This window comes from Colias eurytheme, chromosome 27 (genome assembly GCF_061535395.1).
Source record: "Colias eurytheme isolate Ceu_HAF_F1 chromosome 27, ilColEury1 Martin Lab GWU primary, whole genome shotgun sequence".
NCBI lineage: Eukaryota > Metazoa > Arthropoda > Insecta > Lepidoptera > Pieridae > Colias > Colias eurytheme.
Window position 1 is genome coordinate 672,401 of NC_143006.1, and position 18,455 is coordinate 690,855.

Genomic DNA, 18,455 nt, shown 5'->3' on the forward strand with positions numbered 1-18,455 from the left:
ATGTGGTAGAGAGAAGATAAGGATTTCGAGATAGAATTAATGAAAATAGTGAAAAGGAGTGGAGACAAAACGCCACCTTGAGGAACACCAGCTTGAATATCACACCATGACGAGGTGACATCATCACTGTGAATCCTTTGCCGGCGTCCACCTAGATAACTATGAAACCAATCAATACTAGTTGGAGATATGTTAAGTGAACGAAGCAGACTCACAAGGACATCGAAGTCAACGGAATTGAAGGCGTTACTAAAATCCAGTAACGTAAGCAATGTGAGCTGCTTGTTGTCCATGCCAAATCTAATGTCGTCAGTGACTTTAGTGAGAGCAGTAGCCGTACCATGACCAGGACGAAAGCCGGACTGGAGAGGATTCAATAAGTTGTTCTTATTAAGGAATATGTTCAATTGATTATGTACTAACTTTTCAAGGACTTTGGACAGGAATGGCAAAATGGAGATAGGTCGGAAATCGGAAAAAGAAGAAGGATTAGGTTTTTTTGGGAGAGGAATAATATTAGCCTTTTTCCAGGCCGTGGGGAAGGTACCCGTGGAAATGGAATGGTTTAAAATGTGGGTAATGACAGGAACGACTATGTCGAGGATAGGTAGGATCATGCTACGACTAATGCAATCGCTCCCAACAGCATTAGATGACAAAGACATGATATTCTTCTTAACATCACTGCTAGTAAATTGATTCAGACAGAACGGAGGAAAATTTGGAGTTGGAATAGAAGAAAGAGTGTTAATAGTCATAACTTTAGTAGTGTTATCAAAGTGAGGAGTTCCAGCAAAAAATTGGTTCAGTAATTCAATATTAAAATTTTTAAAATCAGCTTTGGGATCTTTACAGCCAACTCCTAAGGTTTTTAAGAACTTCCAAACTTTAGTAGGGTCGCCGTTCTCGACCGACGAGTGAATGTGACGTCTTTGTGCATCTCTACAACATGTATTACAACGATTCCGAATCTTAGTATACTTCTCCCTGTTCGCGTCGTTACATTTCAGTTTGAGTTTGGTTTTGGCTTTAGACTTCTGCTGCAAAAGTGATTTTAGATCATCCGTTAACCAAGGCGCTGGAAGGTGTTTTAGTTTTACCGGCCTAAGTGGCGCATGCTTATCATACAGATCGGTAACAAGTGATGAGAATAGTTCAACCTTAGTATCAACATTGTCCTGAGAATAAATGATAGACCAGTCAATATCTTGAGCATCACAACACAAGCGATCAACATCCATTCCGGCAAAGTTGCGTCGCAAGGAGGTCTTGGGTTTGTGTTTAGGAGGACGGATATTATAGGAGATGTAGATGAGGTCATGATGGGAAAAGGCATTGGCAGGATATTGACCATGCTGAAGGACAAGGTTAGGAGAGGAGACAATAATGAGGTCAAGAAGTGAAGGAGTGCAGTTAGGTAAAGTATGAGTTGGATTAAGAGGAAGAAGGTGAAGATTCGCTGACTCAATAATAGTTGTAAGAGTCCTGGCTCGCGAATCGTTTTTGACGATGCAGGTGTTGAAGTCACCCATAATTAGGGAGTGTTCATAAATAGGAATTAGTTGATCAAGGATGGATTCAAAGGAGTGAAAGTAGTTAACGGAAAGGGAGGGGCTATAGAACACACCAAGCAGGAGCTTGGTGTGGCGTAAGGTAACTTCAATGATGATATGTTCGGCAGCATCGGAGGGTGGAGGCTGGGGAGAGAGGCTAATAATTTTGTAAGTGAGATGGGACCTTAAGTAAATCGCGACACCGCCACCAGCCTTGCCGAACCGATCATTTCGTATCAGGTTAAAACCAGGAAGGGAATAGCAGGAGGAAGGAAGACAGGGTTTGAGCCAAGACTCGGATATAAGTAAAGCGTGCATGTTGACGGAATCGAAAGTTGCTAACATATCAGGAAAATGTGCTGGGACACTTTGCGCATTGATATGAACCGCATTAAATATTTTAGAATCATTAGAGAAACAGTTTGATAGGAGATTGTTTAGAGGAGTAAAGGAGGAAGTACTGTGGAAGCTGTCCTCACTACCAAGATCTTCAGAGGAGAAAGACAGATAATTAACATTACTAGATGTGCTATCGTTCAACATATTGATTTGAAGATAATGTTATATTCTATGCTATATGTGTATAAGAAAATATGTATAAATACAATATACCTACTATATATATGTATAACAAATAATTATATTATAGATTATATAAAATAAATATATAAATTTAAAATAAGTATGATACTAATAAGAATAAAAAAATACTAATAATAAAAAATAAAATATAAATAATACTAGTTAAAATAGATGAATAAATATTTTCAAATTTAAATAGAATGGCAATAATGTAATAAATAAAATATTAATTGAGATACAATAATTTTATATTGTGTTCAATGTAAAACTTAAATAACTTATTTTAACTACACCCCAGCAATAAATTGAGTACATAAATGAACGCATTTAAAATGTGTATAATTATCCGAAACGCTTTGACAATTAATGACATCTGACACTTGACAGTGATTGACATGACATTGACACAAACCAAATGTGATCTATTCAAAAATCAATAATGACAATTGACAATAATATTAAAATTTAAAGTTGGTAAATTAACATTTTGTTTACTTATAAGTGGGTAACAAGAAGATAAAAAAGCAAGAAGTACGAATACTAATTGTTAGCAATTGTGACAAGGACTAAAATCACATGACAGAAGGATATGATATGTGCAAAACTTACATGTTACTTAGTTTGTTTAACTAACCTTCGTGACCTGGACGCTACTACACATTTAGAAGTTTTGGGATCATTAATAGATTGTTCATTAGGAATCACCTGCGTTGCGCCCGAAGTTGTGCACGGAATCAAGTCCAACTCATTTAAGGAGGTTACACGAAACTTATCACCACTCTGTCCAATAATAAAAATGTTCCCGTCCCGTGTCCAACACTTGTTTATGCCGAATCTCTTACGAGCAGCTATAAAGGTTTCATGGCGACTCTTAGTTAAAAATTCAGAAAGTGTAATGCCAGAGTTTTTTAAGTTAGATTTTTTGAACCAAATGCTATCTTTTATTTGCACATCACTGAATTTAACTAATATAGGACGGGGCTTGGAGTTTGAACCGTTGACTTCAGCTCGTCCCATTCTATGAACACGGCTGATGGAATCAGAAGAGATTTTTATGGCCGGCAGCTTGTCGGATAAAGTTTTCAAAACTAACGCATGAGTGTCTTCCTTCTTATCTTCATCAACACCATGGATCAGGAGCATTTTACGTCGAGAACGAGTTTCCTGGAGGTCATGAAGCTTGTAAAGTAGTTCAATTTCGGCTTGGATGTTTTTAAGCGATGAAAGAACAAATTTTCTGAAGAGTTCGAAATCCGTGGATATGTTTGTGGTAGCAGGAGAAGTGTTGTTCTGCAATTCCTTTTGAAACTCCTCCATCCTTGTATTGAAGTTTTCTGTCATCTGTGCCATAGTTTCTTTAAGTGAATCCATAGTGAGAGAGAGTTGATGTGAAATTTTAAATTTATGCGTGGTTAAAGGAGACAAATTAAATAATTTAGTGCTGGTAGGTGTAATTAATTAGAATTCCATAGAATTAGGTAGAAATATAGCTTTTAAATATTTTTAAACATAAAAGAATTATCAGATCGAAATTTGTAACTGTTGCCTTTTTCACGCCTACCCTCCCAAAGATGATAGCATAATAATATGATAGCATTGTTTTGATATTAGTAAATAATTTGAATTGCTTATATACATCTACATTAGTAATGTAGATCTATAAGATTTTATAAAAAAAATAAAGAATAAGGGGGAATAAAATCTATATTATAAAGCTGAAGAGTTTGTTTGTTTGAACGCGCTAATCTCGGGAACTACTGGTCTTATTTGAAAAATTAGCCCATTTATCGAGGAAGGCTATAGGCTATAATATATCATTATTCATTACGCTAAGACTAACAGGAGCGGAGCAATGCGGGTGAATCCGCGGGGCACAGCTAGTGTGTTTTAATCAGCTAAAACACCTATACTTTTTTACAAAACTGTCATATGAAAACATTATCCTAAAAGTATAAAAATGTAGTTTCACATTGTCCCTTTGGCTATAATTTCGTTGAGATTAATTCTTCTGTAAGCTTTTACTTCATACAAGAAATGAATTGTGACAAATTGTTGTTATAAATGGTGCCTTTTGTTTAATTACTCTTTTTGTAGGTGTCAAATTATGCGTAGCAAGTTAGAAGCGATAGCGGTTTTTTAAAAGCTTGACTCAATATGAATTATTCGCTCCATATAATTATGTACTATAATATGTATTTAATAATTTATATGTTAAACTAAATTAACGCATGTATTTTATTTTAAGTTAATTATTATAATGGTTATTTTACAAATTACAAGTAGGGTATTGGTAACCATTGGCGTAGAATATACATGTTTTTATCTTTCATCGATGGTGGTAAAAGTTTTTTTAAAATTGGTAAGTAATATAAAAAAAAATATAACATCCATATTTCTACTAGATTAGTAATCATCATGAGCCTATGTTCTATAACAATACATATATTTTAACGTTTTCCTACTTTCTTTTAGGTAACGTTGGTTAAAAATATGATACTAAATTAGCCACTCTATATTATAATGGTAAAATCTGCAAATAATTAATAAACACTCAAATTACCGGTTTTATTAGTAAACCCGCCATGTCTCGTAACTTAAGATATTACATATTTTACACTTTATACGTAATTTCATAAATTCAGTTGGCGCCAGAAGAGCCGTTATGAAGTAAAAGTTGTTCCCGTATCAAAGGGAAAGTTTAAGGGTTCTTTTAATTTCAATATTCAACATTTTTAGTGTTTTGGGTCTTGTTTATTGAGCAGTTTCTGTAACAGGACTAACAGTTTTTTTTGCATATTTTTATGCAGATATTTTTTTTTATCTTTTGTTTTCGTTTTATTTTTCCTATAAGTATACTTACGGTGAAGTTTTATCAGAGGATTGTTTCAATAGACACATTTATTGTTGGTTCATGTTCAATAAAAAAAAAAGAAATTAAATATTTATTCGAAAATGAAAGTAATATTTAAGAGATTACCATTTTTTGAATAAATACATTAATTACATACGCAATTCAGTTTAAAACATTAACTAATATCGATACATATTATATTTGCGTACATCACTAAACTATTCGAAGACACAAGTAATTTGAAGTGCTTTCATGTTCCACGATTGCGACTCCCGCGCAGTTGCTCACGACTTAGTATGTATAGTGATGACCTACTTTTATCGATATGATTATTATATATCTAATGACTGTTTAGATGACTGTAGTCAATGTTTCATAGATGTATTATTAAGTACTGATAAATTAAAGTAATAATATTTTGAATTTGAATAATGATAAGAAGTTTAAGTGGGTGATATTTAAACCTGCTTTTTTCACATTACCGAAGATATACATATTAACTTCGCTTTCTTTATCAAAATTGAAATGTAGAGCATTCTTGCAGACGTTTCCATTAGTATAAAGTTCCGCTTTTTATTACTCTGATTGCATATATTGCATATACGTACGTATAATAAAATACAGGTTGAATTCTAATTAAGAAATTATTATATGAGAGACATAATCTTTAATATAAATAAATCTTAATAAGTGTCTCTTTATAGTGATGTTATCATGTCGATAGTTTTATAAAACATGGATATTAAGAACAACACTTGTATATTTTATCCTGCAACTCAAACTCAAACTCAAACTCAAACATTTATTTATTCAATTAGACTTCTTCCAGAAGCACTTTTGAATCGTCATTACATTCTTTAAATTTACCACCGATTCGGAAAGCAGTATCTATGGAGAAGAACCGGCAAGAAACTCCATAGTTGCTCTTTTAAAGTCATGTCCATATACAATATAATTTTACATTACATGTTACTTACATCTAACTACATAATATTATATATTATCATAATATGCCAAAGAACTGTCCTGTTATTCTTACGCGACAACCCTCCATGGATTTTCATCTTCCATATATTCCTTAATGCTGTAGTAGGCTCTCTGAACTAATACATTTTTTAAATAAGTTTTAAATTTAACACTACTAAACTCTTTAATACTATGAGGAATTCTATTGTAAAAACGTATACCTTGGCCCATAAATGAATTTTTAACTTTAGCTAACCTATAAAATGGCATTTCAATTTTATTTCTATTCCTTGTGCCATAACAGTGTCTATCTCCTACTTTTGTGTGTAAGTCCGCGTTTTTGTGTACATGTAAAACATTATTAAATATATACTGTGATGGTACAGTGAGGATACCAATATTCTTAAAGAGATCTCTTAGTGAGTCCCGAGCACGTAAATTATATATAGAGCGTATGGCTCTTTTCTGTAATATAAATATAGTTTCTATATCTGCAGCCCTGCCCCATAGTAGAATTCCATAGGACATAATGCTATGAAAGTAACTAAAATAAACCAATCTAGCCGTATCTTCATCGGTGAGATGCCTTATTCTTCGAACTGCATATGCAGCTGAGCTGAGCTTAGCAGCGGTGGTGGCAACATGGATCCCCCATTGTAGCTTCTCATCTAGTGTCAAACCAAGAAAAACAGTAGACTCGACAGGGTATAATACCTCCCCGTTTAAAATGATATCCCTTTTGACCTTTTTTACATTTGGAAGGATAAACTCTACACAATTTGTTTTTTTTGCATTCAATAATAAATTATTAGCATTAAACCAATTAGATATGCGTAAAAGAGCAGAGTTTACTTCGTCAACATTTGTGTCATATCTATCCACATTAAATATTAATGAGGTATCATCTGCAAACAGTACTATTTCACACATATCCTGCAAATAATAAGGTAGGTCATTAATATACACTAAGAACAAAAACGGTCCTAAGATAGATCCCTGCGGAACACCAATGTTAATCGGCGCACCGCAAGATTTCTCTCCATTAACAACAACGGTCTGTACCCTGTTCTGTAGATATGAAGCTATGAGGTCCTGAGATAAACCTTTGATACCATAAAAATTTAGTTTCCGTAATAGAGTGGAATGTTCTACACAGTCGAAAGCCTTAGAAAGGTCGCAGAATATCCCCAAAGCATTCTTTGAATTTTCCCATGCTTTATATATATGTGACAAAAGAGCTATTCCAGCATCAGTGGTAGAGCGCCCCCTTGTAAAACCAAACTGTTTGGCGTGCAGTAAACCATTTGAAACAAAATGACTACATAATTGGTTTAAAATCAATTTCTCGAAGACTTTGCTCAAAGTTGGTAAAATAGAAATAGGCCTATAGTTATTACAGTCTTCTTGGTCACCGCTTTTGAATAAAGGAATAACTTTACTAAACTTTAATAAATCAGGGAATATACCACAGTCACAACATTGATTAAATATAAACGCTAAATGGTTGGCAATGTTTTCTATAATATTATTTACTAAATTCACAGACATTCCCCAGAGATCACATGTTTTTTTTAAGTTTAATGTTTTAAAAGTTTTAACAATTTCATCTGCAGTCACATGTCGCAATTCAAATAATACATTACACTCCGCAACATGGTCCCTCAAATAGGACTCCGCAAGCACTGATGATGAATTTAATTTTTTAGTAATACTAACAGGGACACTACTAAAGAAATCTTCAAAAGCAAGCGCAACATCAGCACTTTTGTCAATGACCCTGCCAGCATTTACAAGTTTTATGGTACTATTTGTCCGGCTTTTGCCCATTTCACCATTAATAATTGTCCAAACTGTTTTAACTTTGTTATCAGAGTTGCGTATTTTATCTCTGACATATAGACACTTGGCAGTGAAACAAACTTTTTTAAAAGTTTTTGAATAATTTCTAACATAATTATGGAATGACAAGTCTTTGTTATATTGCTTCATGCCATATAACTCATATAGAATGTTCCTGCATCTGTGTATACTAGGTGTTGCCCATTGACTAAATGGTAAATCCTTGGTGATACTTAAAGATTTAACTTTAAATATTTCTTTAAACTCATTATGAACTAAATTAAAAAGATTTGTAAACATTTCACAAGGATTATTATAAAAGGATTGATCATTCAGGTTAGGCAGTTTATTATTAATATTATCTCTAAATTTATCAATGCCTTTTTTAGTTATAGGCCTAACATTAATTCTTTTAAACTTAGTTATGCAATCCCATTCCAAAACTACTTTCTGGCCACTTGCCATTTGCCTCGAGCCTCAGTTTGACATTGATTACAGACCTACAGGCGATTTACTCTATTAGAAGAATTTATTATGGCAAATATGCTAAGCATTACGAATAAATGCATAGGTATTACGGTGAAATTACATCAAACGAGCGAATGCTCATTCTAACCCCACTATGTCAAATTCTTTTAGGCGTAGAGCATGTTTTCGTTGTTCTTAGTGCGTTTGAAAAGATTCTATGCAATGTTCTAATACTGAACAACACTAAATACGAGTTTTCGTTTACACTAAAAGATCACGAAAGAATGCTCTTGCTCTAGCTCTATGTTCGTTTGATGTAAATGCACTGTTATATAGCATTAGAGATGTAATTTACTTAAATTGTGCATTTTACTAGCATATTGTTTTGATATTAGTAAATAATTTAAATCATCTACATTAGCTATGTAGATTTATAAGATTTTATAAAAAATAAAGAATAAGGGGGAATAAAATGTGTTTTAATCAATTAAAATACCTTTATTTTTACCAAAATTTTCATACAAAAACATTGTTTAAAAAGTATAAAAATGTAGTTTCACATTATCTAATGGCTATAATTTCATCGAGATTAATTCTTCTGTAAGCTTTTACTTCATACAAGAAATAAATTGTGACAAATTGTTGTTATAAATGGCGCCTTTTGTTTAATTACTCTTTTTGTAGGTGTCAAATTATGTGTAGCAAGTTAGAAGCGATAGCGGATTTAAAAGCGTTTTTCAATATCAATTCTACGTTCAATACCTATAATAAAAAATATTTATGTATTTAATAATTTGTAATGTGTTTAACAAATCAACACGTGTATATTTTTTTTGTTAATTATTAATTATTATAATGTTAATTTTACAAATTACAAGTAGGGTATTGGTAACCATTGACGTAGGTCGTAGAATATATGTACATGTTTCTATAGTACATCGATGGTTGTAACATTTTTATATAATTAGTAAAATTATAAAAAAAAAACACAGGCCATATTTCTAGTAGATTAGTTATCATTATAAGCATAGAACAATACATTTTAACGTTTTCCTACTTTATAAAAACCTTGTCCCTTTTAGGGAACGTTGTTTATAAAACACTAGCTTCCGCCCACGACTTTGTACGTTTTTCCCCGTTCCCGCAAGAATTTCGGGAAATCCTTTCTTAGCGGATGCCTACGTCCTAACATCTACCTGCATGCCAAATTTCAGCCCGATACGTTCAGTGGTTTGGGCTGTGCGTTGATAGATCACTATATCAGTCACCTTTGAGTTTTATATATTATATAGATTTATAATTTATTAAGTAATGTATAGTCACATAGTGTATTAAGTCTGCAAATAATTAATAAACACTCAAATTACCGGTTTTATAAGTAAACACGCGATATCTCGTAACTTAAGGTAACATTTTACATTTTATACGTAATTTCATAAATTCAGTTGGCGCCAGAAGAGCCGTTATGAAGTAAAAGTTGTTCCCGTATCAAAGGGAAAGTTTAAGGGTTCTTTTAATTTCAATATTCAACATTTTTAGTGTTTTTGGGTCTTGTTTATTGAGCAGTTTCTGTAACAGGACTAATTTAACAGTTTTTATTTTTTGCGTATTTTTATGCAGATATTTTTTTTTATCTTTTGTTTTCGTTTTATTTTTCCTATAAGTATACTTACGGTGAAATTTTATCAGAGGATTGTTTCAATAGACACATTTATTGTTGGTTCATGTTTAATAAAAAAAAAAGAAATTAAATATTATTTATTCGAAAATGAAAGTAATATTTAAGAGATTACCATTTTTTGAATAAATACATCAACACTATACCTAGATGGGAGGTTTTATTACATACGCAATTAAGTTTAAAACATTAACTAATATCGATACATATTATATTTGCGTACATCACTAAACTATTCGCAGACACAAGTAATTTGAAGTGCTTTCATGTTCCACGATTGCGACTCCCGCGCAGTTGCTCACGACTTAGTATGTATAGTGATGACCTACTTTTATCGATATGATTATTATATATCTAATGACTGTTTAGATGACTGTAGTCAATGTTTCATAGATGTATTATTAAGTACTGATAAATTGAAGTAATAATATTTTGAATTTGAATAATAATAAGAAGTTTAAGTGGGTGATATTTAAACCTACTTTTTTCACATTACCGAAGATATACATATTAACTTCGCTTTCTTTATCAAAATTGTAATGTAGAGCATTCTTGCAGACGTTTCATAAAGATCCGCTTTTTATTACTCTGATTGCATATATTGCATATACGTACGTATAATAAAATACAGGTTGAATTCTAATTAAGAAATTATTATATGAGAGACATAATCTTTAATATAAATAAATCTTAATAAGTGTCGCTTTATAGTGATGTAATCATGTCGATAGTTTTTATAAAACATCGATATTAAGAACAACACTTGCACACTATAATCCTGCAATATCTAATATACATATGACACAAATTATGAGAAACTGTTGTTTAGCTTATGTGGAAACCACTTGTTATATTATTATAAACTATAGTAAAAACTGGATTTATTCACTTATATAAAAGATAGAATAAGATAAGGGAAATCTTAGAGGGAAATATTTACATTAATTATGAAAAAAGGACATCACCAATGACATATTCAAATTCAAATTCAAATTTCATTTATTTACAAGAATGTAGTTACAAAAAAGGTGTTATTACAATGTTAAGGCGCTAATACATTCTACCCACTTTCTGGGTGTGCAAATATGCAATATTAAATATTACATATATTTTTTGTGGCACTAAATTTAGACACATTATTGTGTAGGTATTTTTACATATTTTGATAGGTACTCGATTGTATACATTAATAATTGTATGAAATAAATGTGAAAATTATAAAAACGGTCTCATACGAACAGCATGAAATCGAGTAAATCCACAGTATAAACTAGTAATGAACTATTTCTATATAAAATATCTGATAACCATAATGCATGTAATATTGTATGTAAATAACTTAATTCATAACTTGATTATCTCGTGAGAATGTACTGTGCAAATTGGGTTAATTTTTAGTTATGTTGTTTATGTTAATTTTTAAGTTATGGAAACATTCTGACATTGTAAATACATTTTCTGTGGTTATGATGTGCCATCACTACACACCTAACTACCAGCGCTTCGCGGTTTCACCCGCGTGGCTCCGCTCCTGTTGGTCTTAGCGTAATGATATAGCCTATATAATATAAGCCTTCCTCGATAAATGGGCTATCTCACACCGAAAGAATTTTTTCAAATCAGACCATTTTCAGGTATGTTAGAAGGGATTCTTAGAATTGATATTATTGAGAAAAAACACATAAGACTGACCTTAAAAATCACCTTGTATCTCTTTTTATTAATAAAATAAATTATTAACAAGCCTTTTCCACGTTTATTTATCCTGATTAACATAGTAAAATGTAGAAAATGAAATTGAGTACGATAAAACTCATTTATTGATAAAACATTTGCGACATAATTAATGGATTTTATTAAGAAATAGGTACTTGTTTATTTTCTATCTGTACATTCGCTGTGTGTGTTCGTTTTTCTCCTACATATTATATTATATCCGGCTATTACTACGAAACAAACAAATCGATTTTAACACGATTTTTTATAATTAGTCGCTTGTCGATTTTGTTTTTTGCTATGCTTGGTAAAAATGGAAGCAATCACATCTAAGATATTAAAATCTCTTTGAAAGTATTTTGAGAAGTGTAGATAATATAATAATAATTACGTATACTTTGATTCAGATATTCCTAAAAATATAGAAGGTATCTAAGTAAGTTGGTATAAAAAATTTTCATCAAAATTTTTCATTTTATAGATTACTAGTGGTCCGCCCCGGCTTCGCCCGTGGTATATATTTCGCAATAAAAGGTAGCCTATGTCCTTTCTCGGGTATCAAAATATCTCCATAGCAAATTTCATGCAAATTGGTTCAGTAGTTTAGGCGTGATTGAGTAACAGACAGACAGAGAGAGTTACTTTCGCATTTATTATATTAGTATGGATTGACGTGTATTTAATTAGTGTATGTGGATATTCTAATAAAAATTTTTGCAACGATATCCCTGGATTATATAAAAAAATCACGGGAATAGCGGTGTTGCTACACCATATAAAATATTATTGAAGTGACAAAATCTTATAATTCGATAAAGCCGGCTGCACGCACGAAAAATCATGACTCATGCGGCGTTACCTCGCTCTGAGGCGTTCCATGTAAGGCTTGAAGTGCAAGCGAGAGCGCGGAACGAGCGACAAAGAAGCACAATCGGTCGTTGTCACGTTCAACTATCGTCAGAAACCGACTTTACAGACAATTAATTTTTTTTTAATATTATATGTATAGGTGACACCGAGATTCACAGCTTGTAATATAATATGAAAATACACCATAATGATATTTTAAAATGAAGTTTGTAATCCAACATAATAAATGATGTTCGGACGTGTAATATTAAATTGGCTTTGAGATGATTTATATTATAATGAGTTATTTTGTAACTATAGCAAAGGTTAATCTATCTTTTTGTTTGTGTATCTAATAAAGTTCCCATGGGGAATAGGGCATAAAGGGAAGTAATCTATACAATATTAATCATATATAACTCGCGAAGGGCTGAACCGATTTCGGTAATCCTTTTTTCATAATATATAATAATTGAAATTAATGGAGGATGGTTCCTATGGAGAGAAAACGTAAACATGTACCACGGGCGAAGCCGGGTTAGACCGCTTGTAATTAATAGAAATACTAGGTACATTTATTTAAAAAAATATGAGTAACGCCAATAAAGGGAATAAATTAATATGATAAAAATAAATTTTCGTGGTCACGCCATAACTTGTGGACAATTACTTTTTATTTAAATTTATTACTTTGGACTTTTTACGTAATTATTAAACTAATAAATTATGAAAAAAATCTGAAAATTTACTAGACTTCACTACTACTATAGACTTACTTACACGAAAAGAAAACAGCTTTAAACTACTTTTATCCACATCAACAAGATGTTTATCACGAACTGCATTTGCAATCGGTTCATCCAGATGCCATAAACAAACATACGGATGCACAAATATTTTCAACTTATTGTATCCTTGCATCAGGGGTTAAAAATAATAATGATATAATAGTAATAATATTATACGTAACTTAAGTTATAACTTATAAGGGCTCTTAAGTATAACTTAATAAATACCTTATTTGTGAAGTGCATGGTGCTTAATCTGTGAACAAAGAAGAATATATAAGTTCTTAAGTTATTAAATTTTAATCCTTATAGCTAGCTAGCTTTCCGCCCGCGGTTTCGCCTGCGTTTTCAATGAAATACCCGCATAGTTCCCGTTCCCGTGAAATTTCCGGGATAAAACCTATCCTTTGTGTTAAACCAAGTTACCCTCTATATATGTGCTAAATTTTATTGTAATCGATTCAGTATTATGAAAAAAAGTATATGTGTACAAATTTTTACTAAAATTTTTTAGGTACCTATACGTTTTTTTTTGTACATCACGGCGAACGAAAAATATGACATGCTTATTTATTTTAGATAATTTTATCAAACGCTGTTTAAAAAAATATACTTATGTAAATAGAAATAGAAATTATGTGATATTATACATATTATAATGTGCAAAAGCATTTATTTATTTATTACATGCATTTAAATGCAAATAAGCTATAGACATGCCGTTTTGAAACTATTTATATTTTATTACTTCTAGTTGGAATAACTATCATAACGTGATTATAATATTATGAAAATATCTTCTAATTTTAGTATTTTGTTGTGTTTGATTGTACCCGAGTATTATTTAGAAATTAAAGATTTGTACAGATTTTAACTCTCGCTGCATAGCGTGCGAAACTTCGGGATAATAATATCACTACATACCTAGTATAAAACAAAGTCGCTTTCTCTGTCCCTCGGATTTTGATGCGGTTTTTTTTAAATAGATAGAGTGATTCAAAAGAAAGGTTTTAGTATATGATTTATTTGGTTTTCAAAGCGGGCGGTAAGCTAATAATGAATAAATCGCGTTTAAAATCCGTTAAAATCTTTAATTTCTAAGCTTCTAATTATTTGTCAATGCCTTGACTACATCATAAATCATAGTTATACCATTTTTATCTTTCTGCAGGTATTTAAGTCGTCCCTAGATGACATGCGTTATAATTAAAAAAAAAATCAAAGTATGCAATCAAAAGATACAGCCGCTTATGTTGCAAATTGTCGTAAATTTTTACATTCGTAAGGGAATCAAACCTACAGGGCACTTCCCGTGAACACAGAGTCTTGAAATTTGATAAATAGCAACGTCTTATAGCACAGATAAAGGAAAAATTGTTAAAATCATAAATTTAAAGTTCTAATATGTTAGAACTAGTTCTAATATGTTAGAACTAACTACAAACTAGAACTAGGTATGCCTACTAAAAAAATTGGTTCGTTCGGAGCCCTCGGTGCGCGAGTCTGACTCGCACCTGGCCGGTCTTTTATATTATTTTTTTCATTGTGTTTATTACATTTATTTTATCCTTCTCAAAGGGCTCAACGATAGAATAATAAAAGTACTTCGTTTATTTACTTGTAAATGAATTAAAACATAAATTATTATTTATTTCAATACAGGGCAGTTCCAGAGTCACGTTTTAAACCAAAACATCGGATTGGGAGAGCAGAAGTTGCAGGATATCGCAAGTCCTGTCTGCGCATGCGTGAAGGTGTATATAACGGTGCATTTACATCAAACGAGCGAATGCTCATTCAAACCATGTCAAATTATACTAGTGTAAACAGGCGTAGAGCATTATTTTGTTATTCTGTGTCTGGATGTTAATTATCTATATCAGTAATTATTTAAAATTATATATGTATATGTATGTTTATCAGCCATCTGGTTTCCATAACACAAGCGAAAGCTTAGTATGGGATCAGATCGTGCCGTGCGTGAAAATTGTCCTGAAATATTTATTTATTTATTCGTAGTGCGTTCTAAAAGATTCTATGCAATGTTCTAATACTGAACAACACTGAATACGAGTTTTCGTTTACACTAAGATCACCACAGAAGATCACGAAAGAATGCTCTTGCTCTAGTTCTAGCTCTCTCTTATTCGTTGTTTATTAAATTTAGAGTAGATAAATAGATACTATTTTGGTTAGTTACAGTAGTTTTTTTAAACAAATACTAAATAGATCCTTCGAGAAATTACAGTTTTCTGTATTTTAAAAACCGGTAAAGGTTATTTAAGATAAATCATACGTGAATGCTGTTGATAGGCCAGAGTCGTGCTCCACAGTCGCTAGACTAAGGTTGAATACGTCATAAGCTAACTAGAACAAGTAGACCTGACTTTTCCTGAATTAAAATATACTAAGTATGAAATAAGTTTATATCATAGCATAAAACAAAGTCGCTTTCTCTATCCCTATATGCTTATATCTTTAAAACCACGCAACGGACTTTGATGCGGTTTTTTAATAGATAGAGTGTTTGAAGAGGAAGGTTTATATGAATAATTAATTTGGTTTTAGACACAGCAGGCGAAGCAGCGGGCGGAAAGCTAGTTATGTATATAATAGAAAAGTAACTATCATTGTGACTTTTTTGTAATTAGATATTTAAGATTTTTAACGCTATTTATTCGTTGTATTAATTATTATTACATTTTTAGTAAAGCGTACGATGTTTTTAATGAAGTAATTTCAAGCATATAATTAAAAAAAGAGTAGCGTATTATTAAATTTTTAACCAATATCACGAAAAATATTGAATTAATTATTGATATAACAGTGACATTACAATAGCAGAAATAAAATTAGCTAATATCCAAATCCATTGAAACGTAAAATACTAACTAATATATTATAGTATTAATTTTTAAGTGTCAAATTTTCACATACAAAACTTTTTTTTTAATAATATTATTTTATGATCCACTTTCGTTGCTGACCATACAATTCTCAACAGATGCGACCAGTATTGTCGTTAACAATACATATTGTTATACAATTTGGACGTTTACTATCAATTAAATATTATTTATGGATATAGTGAAAGTTGGCACCTTATTTGACTATGCTGCTCTACAGATATTATGATTCTTAATAGTACAGTCAGCATAAATAGTATGTGTTTTATTTATTTGTTATCGTATGTTCTTTGATTTTATAAAAATTAGGTCTATACTAGGTCATAATTTCTTTATTTTTATAATATAGTAATAGTGGACTCTAATTTAAACTAGATAGTATAATTATTATTAGGTGCCTATATGAAAGGAATATCTAGTATTAAATGACATTCAATACAAAAATAACTTGCAGAGGTAATTTTTCACATTACACAATATGTAAAATTTTACTAGAACATACATTGTATATTTTTTTAGAAAAAAATATTTGAACACGAGGCGGGATTTGAACCCGATTTATTTCGTACCTCGAATTATATAATTTATAAGCTTTTCATTTATAAATGTTGTTACGGATACTTCGCTGAAATTATTTGAAAATCTATTTCTTGTTTAAAAAAAACAATATCCTCCCATCATTATTTATTTAAAAAAATAAAGTTTAAATGAACAATAGGTAACAAATGTAAACGTGTCGCAATTTTGGTTATTTGCTCTCACGAATAGCAATTGTTTTGTGGAATCTCATTTATTTCGACTGTACACTGTGTAATAAAATATTCATTTGAATTCCAATATGACTGATTTATATGATTTTTAAACGTAATATTTGTCAAACTAATGTATGGAGGAATGTTTCTTAAATTCCTTTAAACTATGGATTTTTTTTAATTAAAAAAAATATTTTATTTTGCTCTACATTTTATTGTGTCTAAAATTATTTTATTAATTATTTTTATTTTTAAAATGGATTCAATTCAATCACTCATTCAAGCTTCAAAAGTTGTAGATAATTTTTATTACATTTCATAGAGCTCCAGCTATTTTTTTCTAAATTATTATTTCTGTCGATTGGATTTACGGTTAATTATTTATTAATAAAATATAAAATACATTTCTTGACCATATTTTAAGAGTCGTATACAGATAATTAATAAATATAGCCTATACATGATAAAATGTTTAGAAACTGCATAACACTTGGTTTATAAATGTTAATGAATTTGTATCCTTCTCCATTGAGCAATGGATGTTTGTACAGATTAAAATTAACCTCTTATTCCATAGATAATTCATAATTTTGATTACTTGTAACAGATTTATTGGTGATAGTTTACCATTGTAATATTTATATGTGTTTATTTTTAAATACGATATTGTTTGGTTCCAATTTTGACAGTTTAAAGAACCGTTCGGAAATTATAAGTCCTTGACATATTTTCAGTGTTTTATATTTATTAAAATATTATTTAATCAAACGTTAAATAGGTATTATTCGTGTTAAAATTATTCCTGGCCAGTAAATCAAAATAAAAATTCTAAAATTTTCTAATAAATCAAAAATCACTATATATTTTCATGTATCTAACTATTAGAAATGAATTCAAACTACTTACTGTTATTAAAATATTTTTAAAACACAATCACCACAGATCACATAAAAATCTGTACAAGATCCTTTCGATTAAAAAAAAAACCACACACGCGATTGTCAAGTTTCGCGCGCAAAACTGAACTGTGTTCGCGCCAATACAGATTATATATGTGATCCTATTCTATTATTTCTGACTTAGGATGTGCAGGAGGGGAGATATTTCCGGGTTTTTTTAATCTTTTTCTTTGCGATCGTGCGCTATAAAGGGCATAGTGTAATGCGTTTTTTAGGTTTTCACAATTTAGTGGGGCGTTTATGTTAATTTTGAAAAACGTTTTTTGACGTTCTGCATTTTTTTATTTATTTTGACACTGCTTAAAGAATTATTATATATCTTATATATAAAAATGAATCGCAAAATGTGTTGGTAAGCGCATAACTCGAGAACGGCTGAACCGATTTCGATAATTCTTTTTTTATTATATTCCTGGAAGTACGAGGCTGGTTTTTATGTAGGGAAAACGTAAATATGTACCACGGGCAAAGCCGGGGCGGACCGCTAGTATATTATATAAATGATTATATATTGTAGTAGTAACGTATGTTCTTATATTTAAATTATA

At 30.9% G+C, this 18,455-nt stretch overlaps 1 protein-coding gene across 2 annotated transcripts in view; it reads right to left on the minus strand.

Annotated features, from left to right (window-relative positions):
• The window catches only part of Cpr50Cb (Cuticular protein 50Cb), a 43,155-nt gene extending 25,163 nt beyond the window's left edge, over positions 1–17,992 (minus strand). For both annotated transcript variants that reach the window (XM_090117255.1, XM_090117254.1), the window contains exons 1-2: positions 17,855–17,992; positions 13,519–13,546 (exon numbers count right to left, since the gene is read on the minus strand). In XM_090117255.1, coding sequence (XP_089973381.1) covers positions 13,519–13,536 — 18 coding nt within the window. In that variant the 5' untranslated portion in view covers positions 13,537–13,546; positions 17,855–17,992. The remainder of the gene's footprint in view (positions 1–13,518; positions 13,547–17,854) is intronic.
• Positions 17,993–18,455: the final 463 nt, after the last annotated feature.